Source organism: Aquarana catesbeiana, linkage group LG08 (assembly GCF_042186555.1).
Source record: "Aquarana catesbeiana isolate 2022-GZ linkage group LG08, ASM4218655v1, whole genome shotgun sequence".
In the NCBI taxonomy this organism is placed as follows: Eukaryota; Metazoa; Chordata; class Amphibia; order Anura; family Ranidae; genus Aquarana; species Aquarana catesbeiana.
The window spans coordinates 229,926,512-229,954,164 of NC_133331.1; the positions used below are offsets into that span (position 1 = coordinate 229,926,512).

Here is a 27,653-nt window from a genome sequence, read left to right on the forward strand (position 1 = left end):
AGCAAACAAGGCTGTGCCATTCAATCACCTTCAAAAAGTAGGTGCATTACAGAGCACCATGTAAACCACCATGCACTGCACAGAAAAAGGATGCAACAGGACCTATTTTGTGAAGTCTAATGTTGCATTGACAGGGTGTTCATTTTGAATGGACTGGCTAATGCAACACTCAACGTACAAAACTGTATGCACTGTGTTCTGGTTTGAATAGGCCCTAAATACAAAAGCTGCAAAGATCATTGTGAAGGAAACCAGGAGTTCTTGCCTCCTGTCACACAAATATTATGTCCTCAGGTAGAATTTGATGGCAGCTTCTGAAACTATGCTGATGTTTTAAAATATTTAAAATATATTGTAATGTAAAGCTCAGACTTTTTTTTTTTTTTTTTTTTTTTTTTTTTTTAGCTTTGGATAGAGTAGAATGGTTAAAATGGTTGCTTTTGTTTCACTGTCCGTGTCACATTAGGGAAATCTCACTTCACTTTCTGTCCCATAGACACAACAGGAAGTGAGCAGAAATGTCTACAAAGAAGAAGAGAATTACCACCTTATGAAGTTGTCAACAGAACAGGAGTCCCTATTGTTCTGGTGACAACTCTGAAATTTTGGATTTCCCATCTCTTCTGTCTTGGTGAGGTTGTCACCAGAGTAAGGGCAGACAGCAATAAAAAAATGAAAGGTGTTTCAAACTTAAACAAAAGCTAAGAATGAAAAGGTTTTGGCTATAAATACACTTTAAGTTTTACGTATATGCTACTTAGTAAAGAGTATATACTACTTACTTAGTAAAGAGTTAGTCTAACCTATTATCAAAAGTAATGGTTCAAAATCAAGTAAATCTGAGAATTGGGGGTCAGTCAGCAGACCACTTGATACTATTTCTATATCAGAAGCAGAGCCTGTGATAATATAGCTTTTAAGGTAACCAAAACTCTCACAATGTAAAGTTTATATTTTAGTGGCTGATATACCCTTCCTGGTAATATCTTGCATTATCTTTACAAATAATTTGTACCTCTTTAAAATTTTGAATAAAAATATATTGAAAATAAATTAGAATCAGAGATGCTTCTTTCCATAAATGTCTGTAGCTATTCTTATGTGTGTGAACCAAAACATGTAGCATACATGCAAAAAACACAACTTATACTGAAGGAATAACTTTACCTTTAAAAGGTTTTTGCCTGCAGGGTGGATGGCTTCTCCATTGTGGCCTGTTCAGTAGGCCGCAATGGCTAAAAGGAGGTTGCTGGCTGATCTGGAGTGTCTAGTAGGGGCTAAGATGGCATAGGTAGGGCCAGGCAAAAATGTTTTTAAATCCAGGATTTTTGCATTTACCATTAGAACCCTTTGTTGACATCTATTGAGGGACATATGATGCAACAAATAATATGTGTTATAGAACACCGCCTATAGAAGGTATAGACACTAGCGCAGAAAAAAAATTGTAGGCCAGTCCTACAGCATATACACGATCAGCCATAACATTATGATGACCCACCCAATATTGAGTTGGACCCCGTTTTTCTGCCAAAGCAGCCCTGATTCATCACAGCATGGATGCAACTAGACCTCTGAAGGTATGCTGTGGAATCTGGTACCAAGGCATCAGTAGCATATCCTTTAAGTCCTTTAAATTATGAGGTGGGGTCTCCTTGGCTCAGACTTGTTTTCCTAGCACATCCTACGAATACCTTGATGGATTGAGGTGTGGAGAATATGGAGGCCAAGTCAACATGTCAAACTTGTTGTTGTGTTCCTCAAAACCATTCTTCAACCATTTTTGCAGTGTGGCAGGGTGCATTATTCTGCTGAAAGAGGCCACTGCCATCAGTGAATACTATTTCCATGAAGGGGTGTACTTGGTCAGCAACAATGTTTAGGTAGGTGGTACACATGAATGGTGGGTTCAAACGTTTCCCAACAGAACATTGCCCCAAGCATCACACTGTCTCTGCTGGCTTGCATTCTTCCCATACTGCATTCTGGTGCCATCTCTTTCCTAGGTAAGTGACACACACACCCTGTAATCCACATGATGTAAAAGAAACCATGATTTATCAGACCACACCACTTTCTTCCATTGCTCCCTGGTCCTGTTATGATGCTCACGTGCCATTGGTAGGTGCTTTTGGCTGTGGACACAGGTCAGCATGGGGGCCCTGACTGGTCCGTGGCTATGCAGCCTCATACACAAGAAACTCTGACAGACATTTATTGTCTGCTTTCATCACATCAACTTTGTGGACATGTTTGCTTGCTGCCTAATATATCCCACCAATCTTCAGATGCCATTGTAACAAGATAATCAATGTTATTTAATTTACTTGTTAGTGATCTTAATGTTATGGCTGATCAGTGTAATTTGTCCTACAGCAGACATGTGTCAGTTGTAGCAAGCAGTACAAGAAAAACATAAAGGAGAAAACGGTGACCCTTTATAAAAGGAATTTTATGGTAGGCATTTTGTCTATTGAGGGACATAGAATCCATCCAATACCATTGTACATCCAAAAGCAGTCTATACAATAGGAGCAGGCGACCTCAACAACAGAACAGGTACCTAGCTTAAGAAGAAATAAGATTTTTATAACAGCTTACCTGTAAAATCTTTTTCTTTGAAGTACATCACGGGACACAGAGCCATAGTAGTTACTATGTGTGTTATAGGCCACCTTCAGGTGATGGACACTAGTGCACCCTAAGACAAAAAGTGCCCTCCCTATATAACCCCTCCCACTACTGGGAGTACCTCAGTTTTGTAGCCAAGCAATACACATGTATACCAAAGAAGGGAGGGACCTCTGTGTCCCGTGATGTACTTCAAAAGAAAAGGATTTTACAGGTAAGCTGTAATATAAATACTATTTTCTTATCGTACATCAAGGGACACAGAGCCATAGTAGTTACTATGTGGGATGTCCCATAGCAATGGCAACTGAAGGGAGGGAGACACAACAAAAAGTAGGGCAATAAGAGAAAAGAGGAGTCATACTGCAGCCTGCAGTACACTGCGCCCAAAGGCGATATCCTCATGACCTTTTACATTGATTTGATAGAATCTGGTAAATGTATGGACTGAAGACCAAGTTGCGGCCTTGCAGATCTGAGCCATGGAGGCCTGATGATGCACAGCCCAAGAAGCACTAACAGCCCTGGTGGAGTGCACTTTAACATGAAAAGGAGGAATTTTCCTCTTTAGACCATAAGCCTGAACAATCACTTGACGAATCCATTTGGAAATAGTAGATTTTGACGTTTCCTGTCCTCTTTTAGGTCCATCTGGCAATACAAACAAAACATCTGTTTTGCGAATCTGAGCAGTCACCTTTAAATAGACTTTTACCGCTCTCACTACATCAAAAAAAATGTAGTGACCTCTCTTCCATAGACCGAGGTTCTGGGAAAAAGGAAGGTAGGACAATATCCTGGTTTAAATGAAAACCTGTCACTGCCTTTGGTAGGAATTTAGGATGAGGCCGTAACACCACATTATCCTTATGAACAATCAGATATGGCTCTTTATAAGAAAGAGCCGCCAACACCGATACTATTTTGGCAGAGGATATGGCAATCAAAAAAATTATTTTCCTCGTCAAGAAGACCAAGGGAATATCCCGTATAGGCTCAAAAGGCTGTTTTTGTAAAGCCGACAAAACTAAATTCAAATCCCCAGGGTTCAGGGGTGTCCTGACTGGAGAATAAATCCGTGTTACCCCCTGAATAAAGTTACGAACCAGAGAGTGAGAAGCAAGAGGCCGTTGAAAAAATATTGATAAGGCCGACACCTGGCCCTTAATAGTACTTAAGGCCAGCTTCATTTCTAATCTCATCTGTAGGAATTCAAGGATCCTACCCATGACATTTTATGGGGTGCCAACCCCTGGATTCACACCAGGAGACATATGCCTTCCAGACTCTATAGTATATGACTCTGATGGCCAGCTTCCTAGCATTAACCAAAGTAGAAACTACTGAAGGTGAAGCCCACGGTGCTTTAGAATGCAGGTCTCAATAGCCAAACAGTTAAATTTAGAGCTTGTAATGTAGGATGGAATACCGGACCTTGTGAGAGAAGGTCTGGCCACAGTGGCAGGGACCAAGGGTTCCCTACCTCCATCATTATGATCTCGGCAAACCAAGATCTTCTGGGCCACGCTAGAGCTGCAAGAATCACCTCCTTCCCTTCCTGCTTGATTCTGCGAAGAAAGCACGGAAGCAGCAGAACCGGAGGGAGCGCATAGATCAGCGAAAACGGATTCCATGGAAAGACCAAGGCGTCTGTTCCGCATGCCAGCGGACCCCTCGTCCTTGACACAAAGTGGTCGACCTTGTTGTTGAATCTGGACGCAAACAGATCCACGTCCGGAACACCCCATCTTTGACATATTGACAGAAAAATGTCGGGGTGAAGGGACCATTCTCCCGGAAACAATTGTTGGCGACTCAAGTAGTCCGCCTGCCAATCTTCTATCCCAGGAATGAAAATCGCCGATAGGCAAGGGATGTTGCTTTCTGCCCAAGATAGAACATGATTCGCCTCTCATTGGCTTGGTGATTGATGTAGGCCACCGCCGTGGCATTTTCGGATTGGATCCTGACAGGACAAATCCGTAGTCTGAGCGTCCAGGCCTCTAGGGCCAGAAGTACTGCCCAAATTTCCAGAATATTGATGGGCAAGGTCCTCTCTGACTTGGACCACTTCCCCTGGACAGATGCTTCTTCCAGGACTGCTCCCCAGCCTAGAAGGCTGGCATCCGTCTTTACTACCCTCCAGGATACTGGTAGAAACTATCTCCCCTGTTGAAGATTGCTGGATATCAACCACCAATTGAGGCTCTGACGCACCTCGGGGGATAAGTGCATTGGAAAGTCCAAAGCCTGGATCTTTTTGTTCCAAGATGACAGAATACTGTTTTGCAGCAGTCTTGAATGAAACTGCGCATAAGGAACAGCCACAAAAGGAGGAGACCATCTTTCCTGACAACTTCATGCAAAGCCGAATAGAAGGATTTTTCTTTGTTTTGACAAGCCGAATCAGTTCCCTTATGGAACTGATCCTTTCCTGGGGTAAGAATACCCTCTTCTGAACTGTATCTATGATCAGCCCTAAGTACTGCAATCTCCTTGATGGTTTTAAGGAGGATTTCTCTAGGTTGAGCATCCAGCCTAAGAATTCTAGGTAACTCACGGCTGAGACTAAACTTTGGTTTAGGCGAGTAACTGATCTACGAAGAGCAGATCGTCCAAGTAGGCTAGAATTGTTATACCCCGAGTCCTTAACCTGGCTAAAGGAGTTGCCAGGCTCTTTGTGAATACCCGAGGTGCAGTAGCTAGACCGAAAGGCAGAGCTACAAACTGAAAATGACGATTTTCTACCTTGAAGTGCAGAAATTTCTGATGAGCGGAGAAAATTGGCACATGGAGTTAGGCATCCTTGATGTCGATCGATGCCAAAAATTCTCCTCCTGGTATCTCCTCCTGGTAGGATAGAGACAACCGATCGGAGTAAAAGGAACGGATATTCAAGTGCCAGTTTAGATCCTTGAGATCTAAAATGGGTCTGACCTCCCCGTTCAGTTTTGGCACTGTGAAGAGGTTTGAATGAAACCCTGATCCCTGCTCTTTTGTGATAACCTCTGATATCACTTTTTGAGACAAGAGATGATTCATAGCCAGAAAGAGAGCCTTCCTTTTCCTTGGGTCTCTGGGAACGTTTGATCCTAGAAAACGAGGAGACGGGAATTCTCGGAATTCTAGTTTGTAACCTAGAGAAATTGAGGAAGCCACCCATCTGTCCTGACATTGTTCCTGACATTTTTGAAAAGTGTAGAAGCCTTCTCCCCACTCTTCACAAGGAGGCTTTAGTATTCTGCTTCGTGGGTTTCCTGCCTCAGGACCTCTTTTGGCCCTGGGACTGCCCCTGAGGTCTTCCTCTTGAACCCGACGGTGGAGGCTGTCGAGACTGCCAAGAGGGTGATGCTCCTAGCACTGGAGAAGATGCACGTTTAAAAGGAAAAACGCTTAAACTTCTTCTACACTGGTAAAAGAGAACTTTTCCGATTAGAAATTCTTTGGATATAGCTATCCAGATCGTCCCCAAATAACCATTCACCATGAATTGGGAAACTGGCCAAGAGCTTTTTACATGGCGCTTCGGCTGACCAATTTTTCAACCATAGGATTCTACACACATGCACCAGCCCTAGCATAAGCCGTGAGGCTTGGAGAATAGAATATTTCATAGCGTCTACTGTGAAACACAATGCTTCTGATATACCAGCCAACTGCCGGGCCTGCTGATCAGGAATAATTTTGAGTACCTCTACAAATTGGTCCTTTATGGACTGAGATACTTCAATCGCCGCTAATGCCAGCTGAACAACTGAACCTGCAAGAGAAATGTTGTTTTTAAAGAGAAATTCCAACTTCTTATCTGTTGGATTCTTCAACATTTGAGCATTGTCTACAGGACAAGTCAGGTTCTTGTTCACAGAGGATATAACAGTGTCAATTGCTGGAATCCCCCATTTCTTATAGAATTCTTCCTCCATAGGATAAAGTATAGAAAACTTTTTAGGAGGAAAAAACTGTTTATCTGGGTACTCCCACTCAGAATACATAAGCTTCTTTAGCCATGAATGGATAGGAAAAGTATCAACAGATTGGGGAGGCTTTAGTGATCCCAAACCAGAGGTGGGCTCATCAACTGACTGCGTTACAGGCAGCAAAAAAGTTGAGCGGACCAATTTAGTGAGGGAGTGTACCAACAGTTTCTCCTGTGAGGCCGATCCTTCCATATTAGGATCTTCGGAAGAGGAGTCATCAGCCTCCTCCTGATCTTTTGAGAGAATTTCATGATCTCTCGCCCCTTGTTCCTCAGCATGAGGGTCCTGAGCAAAGGACGGGGATCTGCTATGTTTAGGCTCACCCTGGGAAGTGAATAAAGCATCAATCTTCTGTTCCAAACTTGGAATGGTAGAAGAAAAACCCTCCTCAGTGATATATATATAGGGGCTGTAGTGTCCAGAGCTACTGCAACACCAGTCCCCACTGATGGCTCACTCTGACCGGCCACATCACTCTCAGAGGAGGATGCCATCTTTTTAGATATGGATCTAGGTTGTCGTGAAACAACAGACCCTCTAGAACCCTTTGAGGTGTTCCTTGTCCCCCTTCCGCTCATAGCCCGATGCACAAAGCAGAGGCACTACCAGAAGGAATACATACACTGCTTGGGCTATAGTCCAGCACAGTTGCTGCTATTAATGCCCAGCCTGATGCAGCAGTAAAAATTTGTCAAAGGAAATGCCTGTGTCACCAAACCTCGACACGCTAAGCCCTGCTTAGAAGCAGCATGGCACAGGGGGTCTGCAAGCCGCCGAGCGGCACGCTGATTGTGCCAGTTTTCTCCTGTCTTTTTTTTTTCAAAAGAAAACTTAGAGCGCTTCTTCCCCCATGAAGAGGGGGAGACCGTCAGCACAGGGGGGCGATTGGTGGGGAGAAGAACCCCCCCTCAAGCTTACCGGAGGTCCTGCTATCTGGTTGGAGGAAGAAGCATCTCAGGTCCCTGACACAGCGTGTTCTTTCAGCGTGAGGTGGTGAGTGCTCAATACAGCCCCCAGTGGTGACACATAGGCATGACAACATTCACTGATCTTAAAGGAGACATTCATAAGAAAATTCAAAAAATTTCTTAGAAAACTCCACATATCTTTCCCGCCGCAGGGTTTTCTGTGGTAAACCAACAGACCTTATCTTCACCCTTCACGGTGGGTTCCATTAAAACTTCAGGAGCTGGGGATCCTCAGGAAACCCACTATCCTGTACCTGTAACAGCACCTCCACCAGTAAAACTTTATGGCCTCACTACCAAAAAGTACTGGATCCCGGGGCCCAGCTCTCTAAAAAGAGAAGCATTTACAGGCAAAACCTCGTTTCTTCAGATACAAGGCCCGGGTACCATTCAATTTGGCCAGAAGAGACACTTTGAATGGATCCGGTTAGCATGGCTAGCCCAAGCAAGGATTGCTCCAGTGGAGCTCAGCGCAGCACATCTTTACTCGTGACCAACACCTTAGACACTGGCGAAAAAACTGAGGTACTCCCAGTAGTGGAAGGGGTTATATAAGGAGGGTACTTCTTGTCTTAGGGCGTGCCAGTGTCCATCACCTGAAGGTGGCTTATAACCCACATGGCTCTGTGTCCCGTGATGTACGATAAGAAATACTTTTAAAACTTTGCAATCAAACATGGCATCAGTACAGGCAGAATCATCCACCTAGTAAGACCTAGAAACCTACAGTATAGTTGATGTTACTAATTTTCTAAACAATACCTAGGATTCAACAGCCATGCCACTAAAGCTAGTGACCAAGAAGCAGGATGCAATCTCTGCCCTTGTTACAACAAGTCTCAGCAATCTGGGAGCAGTCACACATCATAGGCGAGTAAGACCAACAAAACCTGTGCACCACACTATCCATGGGCAGTTCGAAACTGAGCAGGATAAGAATTCTGCCATCCTAAAATCTGCAAAGGAGGAAGCAATTTCAGGAGAGGTAATATGTATATCTGCATCTAGCAATCCCACAAAACGAGCATGGCATGGATTGCCTCCTCCATCAGATCCTGAGACCTGGAGACAAACCTATCCACTTTATTGTTTAATCTGGGCATAAAGAGGTCTAGATATGGAGCCCCCCAAAGGACCCCAAGCTTTGTCGGCCAAGAAAGTCTACCTTCCAGTTTTCCACACCATAAATAAACACATGAAAGCCACCCCCATCCCCCACAGGGTCAGCTAAGCAAATCTGCTTTCCAGTTTTCCACACCAGAAATATACAAACCTGAACTTACTCACTGCTGCTTGATTTTGTTCCTCCCTGATGATTCATGATGCTCGCAGAGTTATTGGAGTAATTGTACAGTAATTGTTGCAGCTCTCAGGAAAAGATCTTCCAAGTAAAAACCAATGATGGGAATGTCTCTCAAGCGGAAATGGGCCAGAAGTGAAGCAAGAATATTGGCAAACACTCATGGAATTGAAGATAGGGTTAGTGGAAGCACCCCAAACTAAAAAAGCGTCAGTCTCTCAAAATGAAGTGCAGAAAATTCTGATGCACTGGAAAAATGAAATCATGAAGATAAGGGCTACAAAATCTACAGAATAAAGTGATACTATCAATAATTGGAGAGATTACATCCTGAATCTCTGAGGGTGTACAAACAAATTCAATGTTTTGAGTCCAGAATGGAATGAATGCCTACTTTGAGTCTGGGTTTGAATTAAAAAAAAAAAAAAAAAAAAAGTGCACATGCGCGGGAACTCATGAACAGACGTGTTCCAGTGAGCTCCGCACACCACCGGCCCAAAAGGCAGCAATAAACAGCGCCATCAGCTGTTAGCAGAACTAACACCGGAGATTCACCGGCTCACACCCTGAGCCGGTTATGCAGCGGTGGGCAACGGGACAGCCCAAACGAAGGCCATATAAACAGCAGCACCAGAACGGAGTGGCGGGGCCCTCCCCCGGCCAGAAACCTCCATCTAAGATGCGCCGGTCAGAGGAGACACACAAGGTGACCTCAATCTAGAGAGGACCAGGTCACAGAGGAAACAGACCCAGCCCGAACACAGCAGAGATCCCTTCTCCCAATCTTCTGGGGACCTGGATGCAGAGCAGCAGGGTGAGTCTTTTAACACAGCCCCCATCACCTGCCACATACAGGGACATGCAAGAGCCTGTTGACTCCCCTATGTCCTCCATGGACAGAAACATGGCAGAAATGACAGACCTGATCCTCAGCCAACCCAGCCCTGACAGGGAGCTATCCCAACCAACACACTATGCTGGGGATGCTGTGCTGCTGGCACTTTTCTCTGCTATGCTACAGCAAGAATTATCCAAAGCCTGCTCTATAATCACCACAGACCTTAAATGTGACATCCAGGGCATAGGAGAGCGGTTTGAGATGATTGAATCTAAGATGGACAGCACTGTTACTAAAGTTAACCAGAACTCTAACATGATTACCGATCTGCAGGACAGATTGAATGAGGCATATACCAAAATTGAGGATTTGGAAAATTGGTCCCACAGATACAATGTGCGCATTGACTTCCTGAAGTTCACACTGATTTAGAATGAGCCATGAGGGAGCTGATGACGGATCTGATTCCTGATATAAACACACACCAAATGGAGATCGATAGAATCCATTGTGCACTCATAGCCCCTAGGTCGGATGGCCTACCACGCGATATAATAGTAAAACTGCACTATTATAGCATAAGGAGAAGCTGATGTTAGCCACCCGCAGTAGACCAGATTTATCCCTTCTTGGAGCACCTATCCAGCTTTTCACAGACTTAGCCCCTTCCACAGTGCAAAAACGGAGGAATATGAAGACCTTACTGCAACAGCTCATGAACAGACAAATAAAGTACAGATGGGCATTCCCATTCAAATTGTCTTTTTCATACAAGGGCAGATCCCACTCCTTTTCTACGTTCCAGGACGGCGAAGATCTACTGGTAGAATTAGGGATCATTACACGGGACTCCGACACTGCCTCCCTCTCCCGCCAAGCAACTCGCCCTCTCTACCCATTGTGGCAAGATCGTAAAACATCATCGGCCAGGCGGTCCTCCCCAATCACCTGAACTCTACTCCCCCCTCATAAGGGGTTGACAAAGTTTCCCCCCAGTTGGACTGGAGGATACCTGTCTGACAGTCGATTCATCGCTGTTGTCCCAGCTGCACGTTAGCCGCACAATTTAACATTGAGTTTTACATTATGTTTGATTTATTAATTACTTACTACACTTAAGTGTCAGCACTGCGGTACTGCAGTAATGTCTGGTGCCTGTCCCCTGGGGAGACGGTCATAGGGCCCAGCCCCCCCCACCATGCCAGGCGGTGATACTGGCCTGCTCGGGACCTCTGGGCCATGGGAACAGGGGATATGTTCTAAAAATTTGTTGTTCCACAAGGTTTCACTAGTTAAAGCATAGTTCCTGTTCATACATCTGTTTATTTTTTTCTTCTTTGTTTTTCTGGTTTTTTATGACTTTTGGGTTAGGGTGGACATACATGCCCCCACTAGCGAGACTACCTCCCTCTGCGGATGAAGGTACCCTCACGCATAAGTGCCCGGACTTTGCTTCCGGTCGGGGTGATCACCTGAACTAACAACATCTATATGATGTATATTATGCGAGTTACCATGGGCACAAGGCCAACAGTTCGATGTTCATTTATTTACTTTCTCTTTTTTCTTCCCAGTCTTCCCCCTTTCCTCCCCCCACCCCTGTTCCTGACTCCACACTCCGATCACATGACTCGGTCTTGGCTGATGTGGGAGATGTTATCACTTGACTCAGAGGCTTCACCATCTTACTACATGTTGCGAGGTAACAGTGCTCTGCCCTACCATGATGGCTAAGGTATATTCCACTAATTATTCCATAGTAACCCACAATGTACATGGTTTTAAATTACCCAACCAAAAGAACCAAAGCTTTCCAATTTTACCACACACAGAAAGCTGAAGTACTCTTATTACAGGAAACACATTTTTCTAAAACCTCGGCTCCTAGATACCTGAACACCAAATACCCACAATTTTACCTATCCTCGGGCCCGGAAAAAAAAGGGGGAGTGACAGTCTGCTTCTCAAAACGAACTCCCTTCACACTACCCATCACCATAGTCAAGGACAAAAATGGCCGATATATCATAATGGTTGGACGCCTACATGACCAACTGGTCTCATTTATATCATATTATGCCCCTAACACTGGACAGGTAGAGTTCTTTGGTAAGATGCTAGAAATCTTGATGCCCAAAGTACAGGGGCAGGTAATCATGGGTGGGGATAGTAATATTCCGCTAGATCGGATAATGGACAAATCTGACCCCACTAAAACGCTACTCAAATGACCACCCAGTGACAGCAATAAAATAGCACGCTTACTACACTTATATGACCTTATAGACGCCTGGCGGGAGACAAATCCTTCCACAAGGGATTATACACATTTTTCACAGATACATCACACTTACTCACGGATAGATCATTTTTCTAGTTCATACTTCCTTACTCTCATACATAACATCAGTGAACAATCTGTCCACCCCCTGGTCAGACCATTCCCCGATAAAACTTTCCTTATCGGGTCTCTAGACTAAATCACACCCTTCCCCATGGCGATTTAATGCAGGCCTACTGAATGACCCCGTAATATGCACTGAAATAAAAAAAGACATAGGTATTACACAATGGGAGACAAACCAACCACAATGCTGGCTAGAAAACTGGTACCCCGAACACACACGCCCACTCTGCCCAAATTGCGATTAATATCGGGACACCCTACAGAGAACCCCGAACTGATTATCCAGGAATTCCCCAAATTTTATGCCAAACTGTATCGCCAGACAAATTCTCTCATACAAAAGTTGAATCCTTTTTTCAAGATATCCAACTACCCCAGCTTTCACACGCCCATGCAGAAAAAATTTACGTAATTAGAGAAAAGAATGGCCATAAAAAATATCCACCCCTCCAAGACCCCGGGCCCGGATGGCTTTTCGGGTCACTATTACAAAAAAATTTCAGGAGATCCTAGTACCCCACCTGTGCTCTTGCTTTACTGACCTGAGACAGGGAAACATCATCCCTGCACATGAAAACTCACCTTACATACATGTCATACCAAAACCGTGGAAAGATCATGGGGATTGCACCAATTACCGCCCAATCTCCCTGATTAACGTGGATCAAAAAATAATGACAAAAATACTAGCATATAGAATAAACCCTTTTCTTTCTCAATACATCCACCCGGACCAGGTGGACTTTGTCCCTAACCGCCAGGCGTCTGACCAGACCCGCAGAATCATAAACCTTAACTCAGCCATTCAGTCAGACTGGGACCACAAGGGACCTAGACAGGGCATGTTGCTTTCGTTAGACATCCAGAAGGCGTTTGATACCCTGTCATGGAATTACTTACTGGACATTTTATCTCGCTTTGGGTATGGTGAACGCATTCTGGCGCTCCTTCGACCATTATATAATACACCAACGGCATCTTTGATGTTTAGGGGGTACTCCTCCCGCTCCCTGGACATTAGGAGAGGAACTCAGCAGGGATGTCCCTTATCCCCACTGTTATTCGTTCTAGCCATGGAGCCACTGGCGTTAAGGATCCGTTCCTGTCCAGATGTTAGGGGTATAGAGTGTGGAGATATAGAGCACAAGTGCTTACTATTTGCAGATGACCTCTTGCTGTCATTGTCCTCGCCCCTTACCTCACCACCCAACCTATATGCAATCCTAAAACCATTTTCAGAAATCTCGGGCCTTAAAATCATTTACGACAAATCAAGGGCGCTAAATATCTCATTACAGAATCTCTACACAGAAGCTCTTGAATAATCGCACCAATTTAAAATGGGAGTCAGAAGCCCTACCTTACCTAGGAATACGATTGACCCTGTCCCTACACACCCTATATTCACATAATTACCCTGCTCTATACAGACACCTGTCAGGGGACCTAGCTAGGTGGCAAATCCATCCTCCATCATGGTCCGGCAGACTTCACTCGATAAAAATGAATATTCTCCCAAGAATATTGTATTTGTTTCGCACCTCATCAGTGGCATTAGTCAGATCTGACCTGATAGCATTTCAAAAAAAGATCCTCAAGCTTATATGGGGAGACAAGAGGCCCAGCGTGAACAAACACTCTATTCACACCAAAACAGAAGGGAGGGCTAGGCTTACCTGATCTGCAGAAATATTTCTACGGGGCCCAACTTACTAAATTTCATTCTCAACAACCTCAGGCACTATGGATAGCCATGGAATCCTACTCCCGTCATCCCAATGCAATCTCGCATATCATGTGGCTACCAACAAAAGAGAGGCCAACTATCTTATGCCCCTCTCTTTCCTTCTCGCTAGACATTTGGGACAGACTCGCAAGGACTCATAATTTTAAAATCGACCCACAACCCGCTAGCACCCCTCTTGAGAAATGGAGAATTCACCCCGGGTACCCCTCCTGAGAAATGGAGAATTAACCCCGGGCCTCACCCCCCCGCTTTAGAATGGTGGTCCAACAAGAGCTTTCTACGGATTGCTGATCTTTGTGACCCAAAAGGCATGTTATCCAAAAGATTGCTAATATAAAAATACCAACTACCGAATTCTGAATTCTATAGATTCACCCAAATACATTATTATATGCACACTCTGTCACGTAAGGGTGATCTTGTGACAATGACCCCCATGGAACAGGTGTCGACAATACGATAAACACATATCTACACTCTACTATTTTAACATGTGTCTCAGTAAAACTGTCCTACATGACACAATGGGAACTTGAGCTACAGGAAACTCTGGGACCTCGAGGAGTGGCACTCACTTGCAATGGCAGCCTCCAGATCACTTATCAACACCTCAATTATTGAAGCGAATTATAACGTTTTATTAAGGTGGTATATGGTAGCGGCTAGACTGGCCACATATGTGCCTGGCGCTACTCCGGAGTGCTTTCGGGGCTGCGGCCAGGTGGGATCGGCATACCATATCTGGTGGCTATGCCCCAAGGTACGGAGGTTTTGGATTAGGGTGTACAACTTTGTATACACCCTTACCCGAATCAACCTGACCAAATCCTCAAAGCACGCACTCCTGGGGGGCAGGGTGGCAGAAGCTTCTAAAGCCCATAGACGGCTCTTAACATTTATTTTCACAGCAGCCAAAATTACGAACTGGAACTGGAAGTCAGCAGCCCTACCATTTGACCAACTTAAACACAAACTGTCTTGGCTTATGCTAAATGAAAGATTAAAAAATAGCAAATTGTGTAAGATAAAATGAAGTGGTTTAATAAAGTATGGGGTCCCTATATCAGACACTTAACCAATGATCCCAGGACAATCACTAACCAAGACCCTTCATGAGCACCATAATTAGGAGTGTGGAGTCCCCCCGCCCCCTCTCCTCCTCCCCAATCTTGCTGTCTAGTCCCACTGATTTCCCTTCCTCTCTTCACTCTGTCCTTTTCTCTTCTCTGAGACCCTGGTATAGAGGGGTCCGAGTCGCGCCTCTCCATGATATGGGGGACAGCCTCCCCGAAGTTAGTAGGGAGGCAGGTGTCCCCTGTAGTGGTGGAGGACGCACTCTAAGCCCCATCATGAGAAATTGTTGTAGGGATACACAGTATGATCTAATGAGCAAGGTGGAGGAACCACTGTATAGTCTAATATAAATCAATGTAGACAACCCAGATAAGGCAACATTGATAATAGAGCCATTATTAAATGGCCTTCAGATAGTAGAAGGTTAATTGTCCACACCTATACTATATGTTAGACGGACTATAAAAACTGTACACTGTATTGCAATAATGCCAAGGTCTTAATCTGTACTGTCAAGAAAAACTAAATAAAAACCATTGAAATAAATAAAAAAGAAAAAAACAAAAAAAAAACAAAAAAAAAAAAAACCCAGTAAAACCTCTATGCGGAACACAGGTAATGCCCCTGATATAGCAGACCAAGGAAGGTAGTATGAAGATTTGTAAGATATTGAGGGGACCAAGAAAGGTTTAAGGGTAGTAACTGAGCAGAAGGAAGGCAACAAAAGTCTATTTTTTAACCCTGGGAAACTACCTTGGGAATCGCATGCATGAAAGTCTTTCAACATCCTTTAATGTTCCTGTTGCAGAGGACTTATCTGAAAAAACATGAAACTCTTGGCCTGTCAAGGCTTTTTTAGAAACTAAAGAGGCATAAGTCCTAGATGGATGCATTTTGTAGAGAGGAGGGAAGGTGCTGATTTCTGTGGTTGATCCTTACCTTCCAATCCTGGAAAGATGCATACTCTCAACCACCAGTAGCTTCTTTGTTGAGATCATCCAGCAAAGCCCCAAACAACTTGTGTCCTGTGTGGTACAGCACTTTTGGAAGATTGATCTTGCCGACCAACACTTAGCTAGAGCATTGTCTGTATATGGACTGAGGGGAGACTGATGCGAGACAGCACAACTGCTATCAACCACTGCATTGCAAAAAAGAAAATTTATGGCAGCATCATCTTAACACATTTGACAAATTGCTGGTCAGCATCAAGGGATTAGGCCAATCCCATAGTGCTCCGAGACAGCAAAGCTAGTACGAATATAGATTGCAAGGCCAATCCTGACAGAGAATTAATTGTATGGAATAGGGACTCTAACCACTTATCTGTGGGATCCTTGAAAGACAGGTAGTACTATTACAAGGATGGCTGTAGCCTTGTTAAGGAAAGACACCAGAAGGATCAATTTCCAGAAAAATTTATCTGCATTTTCAATCTTTCTAAATTAAACGAATACGTCTGGGACTGTAGGACCCAAGCTATCAAATCGCTCTAGGAGTATCTGCAGGCATATGCTCTAGATTAAGGGCACCGATGACCGCTTTGATAAGTTAACCAACCACCTCTTCTCTGCCTGGGAAAGACCGCTCTTTAGAGTTGGAGATCGCACTGGACTGACTCAAATCAGTGGTAGGTCAATGGATAGGTGACGGCGGGAGTAGACGACAGTAGGGGCAGGTTGGAAGAGTTCTCTTCCAAAGATTTCTACTCAATTTAACAGGAAAGTGGCGGTAAACCCTTTTTTGGGGGCCTTGGGCTGCTGCCTCTGGGTACGGCATTGAGGTTGTTTCCACATGTAATAGTAAAGGTAGGTAGAAAGGAGCACCCGATATCAATGAAAGGTGAATTTGTAGCCCTTCCGTTTTTTTATGTATATGTATTGAAGAATCCGCGCTTAGGCATAGGCTAGGCTGCAGCCTCCCCTGGGATGCTCCAAAGGAAGCAGCAATAATGTGAAAAATGTGTAGGTTAGGGATGAGTGGCGCTGCCTATGAACTAAGAAGTGATATAGTAAATCCCCGTTCACAGGTAGGTATTAAAGTGAAATGTCACAGTTAATTGGAGCAGTGTTGAATGCTCAAAATCTCCTAAAAAAAAAAAAAAAACATATTGCATTCATCACTTAATTATTACGTGCATTACTGCCAAATTTCACCAACATAAGCTGTAACCTTTTATAATCCGAAATGAAATAAAGTCCACCTGATCAGACTTCAGAATGGTGAAGGTGTTTTAAGTGCTTTGCCAAGCACTGTGCAAAAACCAGAAAAAATAAATAAATATATAAATTTTATATATATATATATATATATATATATATATATATATAGTCCAGAAAAAATCGTAACATAATTTTCAAGTGACTTGTGCTGTTTCAAGGTGTCTTGGTGCTTTACTTGATTCCAATCCTAGTGCCAGAGTGATAAAGTAACTGTTGTGCTCCCCCTTTGGATCCCTACTCACCAGATCCTGGCACCCCTGCAGGGATAAAACACACATGGCGAGTGTGCGTCAGGCTGCCGGACCAATCGTTCCTTCCTTTCGCTCGTCCTGGGAAAGCCAGAGCCTCCAGGCCCTCTGGGGAAGTTTCTGATATTCTGCTGTCAAGAGACCGGGGGGGGGGGGGTAGTGGTTGCTTTCTTTGAGACGCCAATAATGTATCCTCATGTAGAAAAGAGATGGGCTCCAATAGTGTAATTCTGGATAAACATTTTTTATTTAAAATTAAAAAGACAACAAAATTCTAAAAACAGAACCGGTACAAAGGTGGACGGGTGGAAAACACCAACCTGCGTCCACTAATTTAAAAAACTAGCGCTCTCGGTCTGCGTGCATTCCACCAGCCGGAGTCTCGTTTAACCGGAAGTGACGTGTGTGCGTAGCTCTGACTTACGCGTTTCATCATAGGACGTTGTCCGGTTTTTGCACAGTGCTTGGCAAAGCACTTAAAACACCTTCACCATTCTGAAGTGTGATCAGGTGGACTTCAATCGATCACTTTGAGTGTGGTTATACACAAACACACGTGTGTAAAGTGGACTTTATTTCATTTAGGATTATAAAAGGTTACAGCTTATGTTGGTTAAATTTGGCAGTAATGCACATAATAATTAATTGATGAATGCAATATGGGTTTTTTTTTTTTTTTAGGAGATTTTGAGCATTCAACATTGCTCCAATTAACTATGATATTTCATTTTAATACCTACCTGTGAAGGGGGATTTACTATATCACTTCTTAGTTCATAGGCAGCACCATTCATCACTAACCTACACATCTTCCCTTTATTATGCATGCTAATATTCTGCCGGCTTTGGTAGCTGCAGATTGACATTGCATGTTATTGCTCAGTCGGTCTTCCACTAGGATCCCTAGATCTTCATCTTCATCCTTGATTCCCCCAGAGGTTCTCCCCCTAGTGAGTAGTTTGCGTTTGTTTTTAGTCCCCAAGTGCATTACTTTACATTTCTCCACATTAAACCTCATTTACCATGTAGTTGCCCACTCCATTGATTTGTTCAAGTATTTCTGTAAAATTTCTATATCCTGATGTGAAGTTATTGCCCTGCTTATTTTTGTGTTGTCATCAATAACTAAGATTGAGCTATGCATCCCATCCTCTATATCATATAATTTTTGAAAAAAAATAAACAGAAATGGTCCCAAAACAGAGCCTTAGGGTACCCCACTTACCACTCCACACCAGTCTGAGTACACCTTTTTTATCACCACCCTTTGGACGTGCCTCTGCAACCATTTTTCTATCAAAGAACAAACCTTATGGTCAATGCCTGCATACCTCTGAGATTAAGCGTTTATAGGGAACTGTATCGAATGCTTTGGCAAAATCCAGACACACCACATCCACAGGCCTCCCCCTATCTAGGTGGCAGCTCACTTCCTCGTAGAATGTTAACAGATGTTAACAGATGACCCTTCATAAACCCATGCTGATTACTACCAATGATATGGTTTTCTTCAGCAAATTCTTGGATATAGTCCCTTATTATCCCCTCCAATAATTTACCTACTATTGAGGTTAGGCTGACTGGCCTGTAGTTTCCTAGGAATATGTCTCTGCTCTTTTTTCAATATTGGTACCACATTGGCTTTTCTCCAATCAGCTGGTACAATGCCTGTCAGTATGCTGTCCGCAAAAATTAGGAATAGTGGTCTAGCTATAACTGAGTTCTTTGAGGACGCTCGGGTGTAAGCCATCTGGTCCCGGTGAATGATTTGTGTTAAGTTTATCTAGTCTTTCCTTGACTCCGGTCTCTGTTAGCCACAAGAGCATGTCCTGTGATGCGTTATTAACAATCCTGTGATGGTCGGTATACCCCTCCTTTTCCTGTGTAAAAACTGAGGAAAAGAAAGCATTTAGTACAGTTGTCTTCTCCGTGTCATCTGTAACCATCCCCCCATTATCGTCTTATGTGGGCATTGTGCTCTGATCTCGCTTTTTTACTAACATATCTAAAAATTTCATGGGATTTTTTTACTCCCCTCTGCTATGTGACTCTCGTAGTCTTTTTTTTTAGCCGCCTTGGAAAGATGGCAGAGAATCTGACAGCATAATCTCCTCAGGCTGCTCCAAGGATGTCAAGGTAGTTAGTAGGTCTACATCAGAGACCCCAGAGGAGGTGAGAAAGGACCCTTAACACCCTTTCTTCAGAGGTTTAGCAATATTGAGGGTGAACGGAGTGAAATATGACATAGACTCTTCAATAACTGGAGTAAAGCGGTATACTGTGATAACATCAGGCAAAACACCAGAAGGGAGGAAAAAGGGTTCAGATACAAAGGCTGAGCTCTCAGTCAGAAGTTTATGGGTGTCAAAAAGGGCAAGTCTCCTATGTCCTAAGACACAGAAAGCCCCCCTTTAAACTCAGGGGACTGATTAGAAGCAGTATAAGCCCACTGAGTTTCCTCTGGAATCATGGAACCTGGTAACCAGGTTTCAAGTCTCAGAGCTGGGGTAGTCAGGCTGCTGCAAGAACCTCAGGAACATTAAAATGGAAATACCCCCTTTCTGATAGCTTTACCACACATAGCATTGAGTCTTTAAGATGGAACCAGTACTGCAACTGCCCCGGTTCTAGCCCCGGAAAGCACATCTGATGTGACCTTCCACCACTGCAGTAAGATATATGTAGCAAAGGCCAGTACCAGGTACTTACAAGGGTGCACTGCAGTGAACAACCGGTAGAACTATCACAGAATTTGTCATGCAAATTGGGAAAACTCTGTGCTCAATGAGTAAATGCAGAGACAATCCGGAGGGGAATCTACAGCAACTGTGAACTAAAGAAAAATCTCATGAAGTTTCAAATGGCTGGAAAGAAATACCCATCCTGCTAGGGACACTAGGTGAAACTGTAGCATGGATGCTGTATTAGGGGATAATAACCTAGGGATGGCCTACAGTTTTTCTGTGCTAATGTCCATTTATATTGTAGTGTAAGTGGTGCTAAATCATCCGTGTTACTGATTGGACCCTGGGTCCTTCAAAGGATGATAAAGTAAAGTTATACTTCCTTCAATGGTATGAAGTTGATTTACTTTTTACCTAATTTTTAGATTACCAAGAATGAACAATATGCTAATATACTGTAATTATTGCATTTTCCATTCTCACCTGTGTTGGGCGTAATTATTTAGGGTGTAAAGGAGATAATCGGCTATCATTTCCTCTCCCACCAAATGATCAAGGATTGTTCCTAAAAAAAAAAAAAAAAAAAAAGTGATATTCAACCCCGCTTCCTAAAGTCTAGAAAATAGTTTACACACTGCTATACAGTGTTCTGCAGTGAAAATCCCAGTGTATGATCAGACTTTACACAATGATTAATTCTGGAATTAATATTCACAAAAAATCATGGAATACCTTTCTCCATAAACCTATGCTTAAAGCATATCTATGTATAGTTAATATGTAAAAATAGGATTTTTTCGTCATACTTACCTGTAAAATCTTTTCCTTGGAGTACATCATGGGACACAGAGCAACCATAATAATGACTATATTGGTTATACGCCACCTACTGGTGGATGGACACTGGCAGATAGTCAAACAGGAAGTCCACCCCTATATAACCCCTCCTACACAGGAAAAACTTCAGTTTGGTAGCAAAGCAATAAATATCCCAAAAATATGGAAGGGACCGCTATGATGTACTCCAAGAAAAGGATTTTACAGGCAAGTATGACAGAAAAATCCTATTTTCTTTATCGTACATCACGGGACACAGAGCAACCATGATAATGACTATATGGGATGTCCTAAAGCAATGCACTTGAGGGGAGGGAGACACAATCACTGAAACTGCCATCTGAGAAGGACTTTATCTGCCCCCTAAAACATACTGTGGCCAAGCAGTATCCTCTGTGGCTTTGATAGCCATCTGGTAAAATTCTGTGAATGTATGAACAAAAGACCATGTATGGGCCTTAAATCCTGAGCCACTGACACCCAATGGCCCAAGATGCGCCCACACACCTGGTAGCGAGCGGTTTTACCAAAAAAAGTGGTGGGGGTTCTTGCCCTTTCAAGCCATAGGCTTGAATAATTAACTGGCAAATCCAATGAAAATAGTTAACTTGGATGCCTCCTGCCCATCCTGGGCTCTACTGGCAGCACAAACCAGGATACATGATCTGTACTGACAAAATCAAGTAATTCTGACCACCAGAACTACCTCCAGAGTATGCAGTGATCTACCTCCTGTCAAGTGAGGATCAGAAAAGGCAAGACATGATTCAAGTGAAAACCAGACACCATTCTAGGCAAAAAATGGATGCGGGCACAACATCACCTTAATATTATGCAGTGCCAAAAACGTCTCCTTGCATGAAAGAGCCGTCAACTCTGACACTCCACTTAGTGAAGTGATAGCAACCAAAGAAGCCACCTTCGGAAAAAAAAAGAACAGAATCTCTCGATTGGTTCAAAAAGTGGCCTCTGCAAGGACAGTCGAGATCAAATTCAAGTCCCAAGGACACAAGAATGGCCCGACAGGCGAGACTGTCTACGTTACACGCTGTATGAAGTATGAATGAAAAGGAGTGAGAAACAACAGCCCCTGGAAAAAAAATGTATAGGGACGAACCCTGACCATTAACAGTACTTAGGCCAATCTCCTTTCCCCTACCGATTGGAGAAAGAGAAAATCTCCCACTCAAATATTTCTGTGGGTGCCACTTCCTGAATATTTCCAAGTCCTGTATTGAAGTTCCCCGAAGCTGGCTTCCAGGGGCTCAACAGTGCTGAGATACAGGACTCAAGACCATTAGGTCCCGCTGGACTAGGAATGTCCCAGGAGCGACCCCCGCAAGACTCACTAGGTCAGTATACCAAGCCCTCCTGGGCTTATTCGTCTAGCATTATTATCAGTGTTACCCCCTTCCGGATTCTTCGCAAAAGATGTGGCAGAAGTCGAAACAGAGGGAAAGCGTCAATTAGCGAGAACTGGTCCCTAAGGCGTTACCAGTGCATCTACTCCTATTGTCAGTGGGACCCTCGTCCTGGACACAACCTGTCCCAACTTGTTGTAGAACTAGGAATCTAGTAGATTCACCTGCACCGTTCCCCCTGCCACTATTTTATACCTGGAATATGCACCGACGCTAGAGACAGCACTTATGCTGTCCCAGACAGAATGTGGTTCACCTTCCGTGCCGCCCTGGTGGTTGAGATTATATAATATATATATATATATATATATATATATATATATACATACATATACACACACACACACACACACACACACACACACATACATACATACTGGCCAAAATCTCCAAGATATTTGTGGGCAGTATAACCTCCTGTGACGTCCACTGAACTGTAGCCACCCTCAAACCAAAATGGAGAAACTGGCATCAGTGGTTATCATCTTCCAATACCTGAAAGGAAGAAGAATTCAACCTTTCTAGATTCTGAACCATCAATCACCAATCTTTAGCTGTACAACACCCCAGAAACAGAGCCCTTCGGCAATCCAATGCCTGGATCTTCAAGTTCCAGACAGAGAAAATGATCCTCTACCAAGACCTGGAGTAGGAATGTATATAAGGAACGTGCTTCAACCTAGATACAGCTTCCTACTGCAAAGTGAATCAAAGTAAAAATCTGGACCAACTGCTTCCTGAGCAAAGGTTATTGAAGTATACTGAGATTGACACCCCCTGTGTCTTTAGCAAGTCCAGCACCGGAGCTAGGAGCTTTGTGAACCTCAGAAGCTGTGGCGAGCCAGAAGGATGGTCACAAAAAAGAAAACAGACGACTTTCCACTGCAATTATTGAAATCTTTGATGAGGCTGGAAACAACCCGGCTCATGAAGCAGTGTGTTTTCTGACTATTATGGGTAGAGTTGCCACCTCATCCCTTTAAACCCGAACACATATGAATTACACAGGTTCTGTGGCTAATTGAATGCAGGTAAGGCACTGAGTTTAATTACCACCTTAATCAGCCACAGAACCTGTGTAATTAATATGTGTTCGGGTTTAAAGGGATGAGGTGGCAACTCTAATTATGAGCCCTGCAATCTACCTCTTGCAGAGAGGTCATCACTGAACAGATTGAGCCTATCTGAAACAGAAGGATGCCTATCGGATTGAGATCTTAAGATAGACCTAATGTCCCTATTCAGTTTTGAAGCTGCTACCAGTTAAATGTCGACCACATGGCTTTCTTAACATAGCCACCCTTCCACTTCCTGCCTATATAAAAATAGGCCATACTGAGCGAGCCTGTGCCCTCTAGTGCCTGGAGGAGAAACAGCAGCTCACCTGACTAAGAAGTACACAGCATGATTAAACAGCATACTGCCCCCAGTGGCCACTGGGAGAACAGACAGTCAGATCTGTCTCACTCTCTTTTTTTTTTTTTTTTTTTAAAAGAGAAACTGCAAAAATGCAGACTTACCATTCCCACTGCAGGACTCTGAACATAAAACAGGAGTCCAATCTTCACCCATCACGGTGAGTTTTGTCATAAAAGACCTTCAGAGACTGGGCCCCCCATAATGTGGGGTCTACTCCCCTGTACCTGTATAGCACCCTGCAGGAAAGCACCTTGGTCAGAACAAACACTGTACAGGATTCCACTACACAGGGTCCAGCGCCGTAAGGCCGCATTACAGGCTAACCTTGTGGAATCTTCTCTCCTTCCAATGAGGCTCAGGTACCATCAATGTTGGCTGATGGCTTTTTCGAATGTATCCGAATGAAGTCCATGATTCTAAATAGAACCATCCAGACCTTCAAGTATGCTCCAAGAGCACATGCATCACATCAGTGACCATTCCACCTTACAGACATTGGCGAAAAAACTGAGGTCCTTCCTGTGTAGGAGGGGTTATATAGGGGTGGAAATCCTGTTTGGACTTCCTGCCAGTGTCCATCCACCAGTAGGTGGCATATAACCCATATAGTCATTATTATGGTTGCTCTGTGTCCCGTGATGTACGATAAAGAAATCATGTATTTTTTTTCCACACTGAACTTCAATTATTTCCAACCTACTCCAATTAATCTGAACAATCTGGAAGTTTGTAAAATGTATTTTGTGAAGACCTGCACACATTTACGTCCTTGAATTCTGTGACACCTATTCATTAGGTTCTGTGAGTAGGCACTACTGCGTCACGCATTTCACAGAGCCTTCCTCCTGAACTACAGGAGGTGCTAAAAGGAGGAGTTTCAGGAGGTAGAGTCAGGACAGGAATCACTGCTTGCAGGCAGCAAGGTACCATGGGATATATAGTCCTTAATAATCAAAAGTGAAAAACAGAGAAGAAGCAGCAAAGCATGCAAGGAATCCAATAAATTTTGAAAAGAGATGGCCAGCACACAGACAGCGATCACAACATAAAAGGAGGTTTTTCAAGTAAGCTTATGTTGGATTGCCATTAACTATTGTTTGTATTGCCGTGACACAGCTGATATTAATAAATTAAAGTGTATGCTGCGACTATAGATTTCCTTCATTGTTTCCCACAATGAAACGTAACAGATATCTCAAATTTTTTTCTGTACTACCAAACAAGCCATAGCCCATACTTGGAAAACCCTGTCCCTTAATGTCATTCTTTTGCTGTGCAATCTGCTGTGAACAATGTCTGACTGTACAATACCAATACTACAATCATTTTATGGAGTACAGTCTTATTTAGGTTAGACAGCATCAACACCACAATGAAGGGAGAGTGCCTAAGGTTTAATTAAAATCCTTTCTGTATTCTATGGTCACTGACGAGGCACTTTCACTGCTTTGCTTACCTTTTTGGACTGATATGGAGGCTGCTACAAAAAATGTTTCATAAGTTGCAATATCCAAGACATCCCTATTCTTCTTTCAAAGCTTGGATATCCACTAACTTGGACTTAGCAAAAGGCTACTGAAGTGTCAGGAAGCCTTACATTAAAACTATAACCTATTAGCTAGTCTTCCTGTGGTGTTTTTTTGGGACGATATGGAAACAGCATTTTTTTACCCGGACACACACATTATACGGCAAGATAAAGTATGTGCAGTGTTCATCTCTGCACAGAATTATAGCAATAGTGTCTGTTTTCCAACCCAGCACAGACTTCTAGTCCACAAAATGGTATCACTGGCAAGCAAACAGTGGCAAATAACTTGGTGAATCAATAGGGGTACAAAAGCTAATCACCCACCAGCAGACAGAATTCAGAAAGAAGTTTCAATTTGTGTGTACTGACTGTTTTATGGTTCAATATTTAAAGTTTATGACTTAATGATGTGATGTGTTGTCATAGTTTCATAACAAACACGGTTTTACCACATAGCGCTAATTTCATTCCTGTCTCAACATTCTCAATACGTGGGGAGAGAACACCCGGTGTGTCCAAGAGGTAGATTAGAGGATTTTCAGATACCTGCACAGATATATAAAAGAAAAAAAGTAATGTGTGAGAGAGAGAGAGAGACATCCTTGATTTTACCCAAATTACAAATAATATCCATTTGCATTTATTAAACTAGACTTAAAAAGGTTGTAAAACCACTTGTTTATGAACATACAATCCCCTCTGTTTAATAACATCATGTGCCCCAGTGTATGTGTGTTTTATTAGAAATATGACGATTTCTGCCTTATTTTAAAGAACCTCCCGGCGCTCACGTGACTGCTCGGCTCTCTCCTCCCCTAGGCTGAAGACTACAGCAGGAGGAACCAAGAACTCCCACTGACATCAGCCAGGGAGGAGGGGAGGAGAGAGCTAAGCAGTGACGCGAGTGTCGGGAGGCGCTGTGAAATAAGGTAGAAATCGTCACATTTTTTATAAAACACATACACTGGGACACATCGTTATTAAAAACAGAGGGGATTGTATGAATATATTACAATGATAGCAGCAGGAGGGGAAGGGGCAGGGAGCAGAGCGACACTGTCACGAACTGACAGGCAGAAGGGGGGGGGGGGGGGCAGAGGAGAGCTGCGGATGATGGAGGCATGTAAACCGACCACGGTGTCAGTGCTCGGCAGTCACGAGAAACCATGGTCAGTTTACAGGAGGGGGGGCAGAACCTGGCAGGATCAACCAGGTATTTCAGGTTATACAGGAGGCCATATTACAGAGCACAAGCACTGTGCTGTATATTATGCTTTAAGGGAACAGGATACAAACTCTTTAAAGTGGCTGAAATGAAAAAGAAACAAAACATATTTGCCTTAATCCATAGTACCTATGTGTGGATCCCACCTGCTCTCCCCTACATCTGCTATCTGCATGAGTGATTTCAGTTTTCTCCAACACCAGCAATCCATGGTGACATCTGTTCCCCTCAGCACTCACAAGGTGACTGACAGCCTCAGATGCGTATGTTTCCCAATGAGAATGCATACAGGGGGTGTGTCCATTCCCTTCACTCAGGTGTCAGATTACACTCAGCTCTGTGCTGCGCAGTGTGTTATCAGATCCCCATGCCCTGCCTCCTAAAAGTTGAGAAATTCCATTCATCTGTGTACTTTGGAAGGCTCTGGAGAAGAGAGAGCTGCAGATAAAGTTCACAGCTTATGTGGGAGGATTTGCTTCATTACTGCTAGTATATTCAGTGGGTCTCATTATCCATTTAAGTACGAGCCTGTGATACCCCTTCATTACCAGGCCATTTTTCAGTTTTTATCACTGTAGACAAATGGAGCTTTCTTCTGTGGTATTTAAATTACCGCTGGGTTTTTACTTTTTTTTTTTTTACTATAAAAAAGGAAAGAAGTCCAACAATTTTGAAAAGAGGAAAAAAAAAAGTTTCCCTTAATTTCTGTTAAAATAACAATGCCAGAGGAGTATGAAAACCTAGAAAATGATTTTTTTTTTTGGAAAGTAGACACCCCAAGGTGATCAAATTTTTTGCCACAATATTTGTAAATGAAGAAACATGCCGGTACTGATGAAGTTAAACACAGAGTTTGGAAATGGTGCACTAGGAACATTAAATGTACAGGTCATACACAGGAGGAAGGAGGAAATTAGGGGTTAATAATAATAATAATAATAATTTTCAGATGTACAGGATAAGGGAGGTAAATAGGTTAATATACAGGTCACAGAAGACAGCATAGATAGTATGTGTAGGAGAGGAGGGGGGCATGAAGGGTTGCTAAAAAGGATCCCTGTGCACTAAACAGAATGAAGTTGCAGCTGCTGATTCATTCATTCTGCTCCCATTAATAATCACTA

At 43.3% G+C, this 27,653-nt stretch overlaps 1 protein-coding gene across 2 annotated transcripts in view; it reads right to left on the minus strand.

The window, feature by feature from the left end:
* MTG1 (mitochondrial ribosome associated GTPase 1) overlaps positions 1 to 27,653 on the minus strand; it is an 84,588-nt gene that overhangs the window by 8,671 nt on the left and 48,264 nt on the right. For both annotated transcript variants that reach the window (XM_073596932.1, XM_073596933.1), the window contains 2 exons: positions 25,754 to 25,850; positions 20,580 to 20,661 (listed from right to left, as the gene is read on the minus strand). In XM_073596932.1, the coding sequence (XP_073453033.1) occupies positions 20,580 to 20,661; positions 25,754 to 25,850 (179 nt within the window). The remainder of the gene's footprint in view (positions 1 to 20,579; positions 20,662 to 25,753; positions 25,851 to 27,653) is intronic.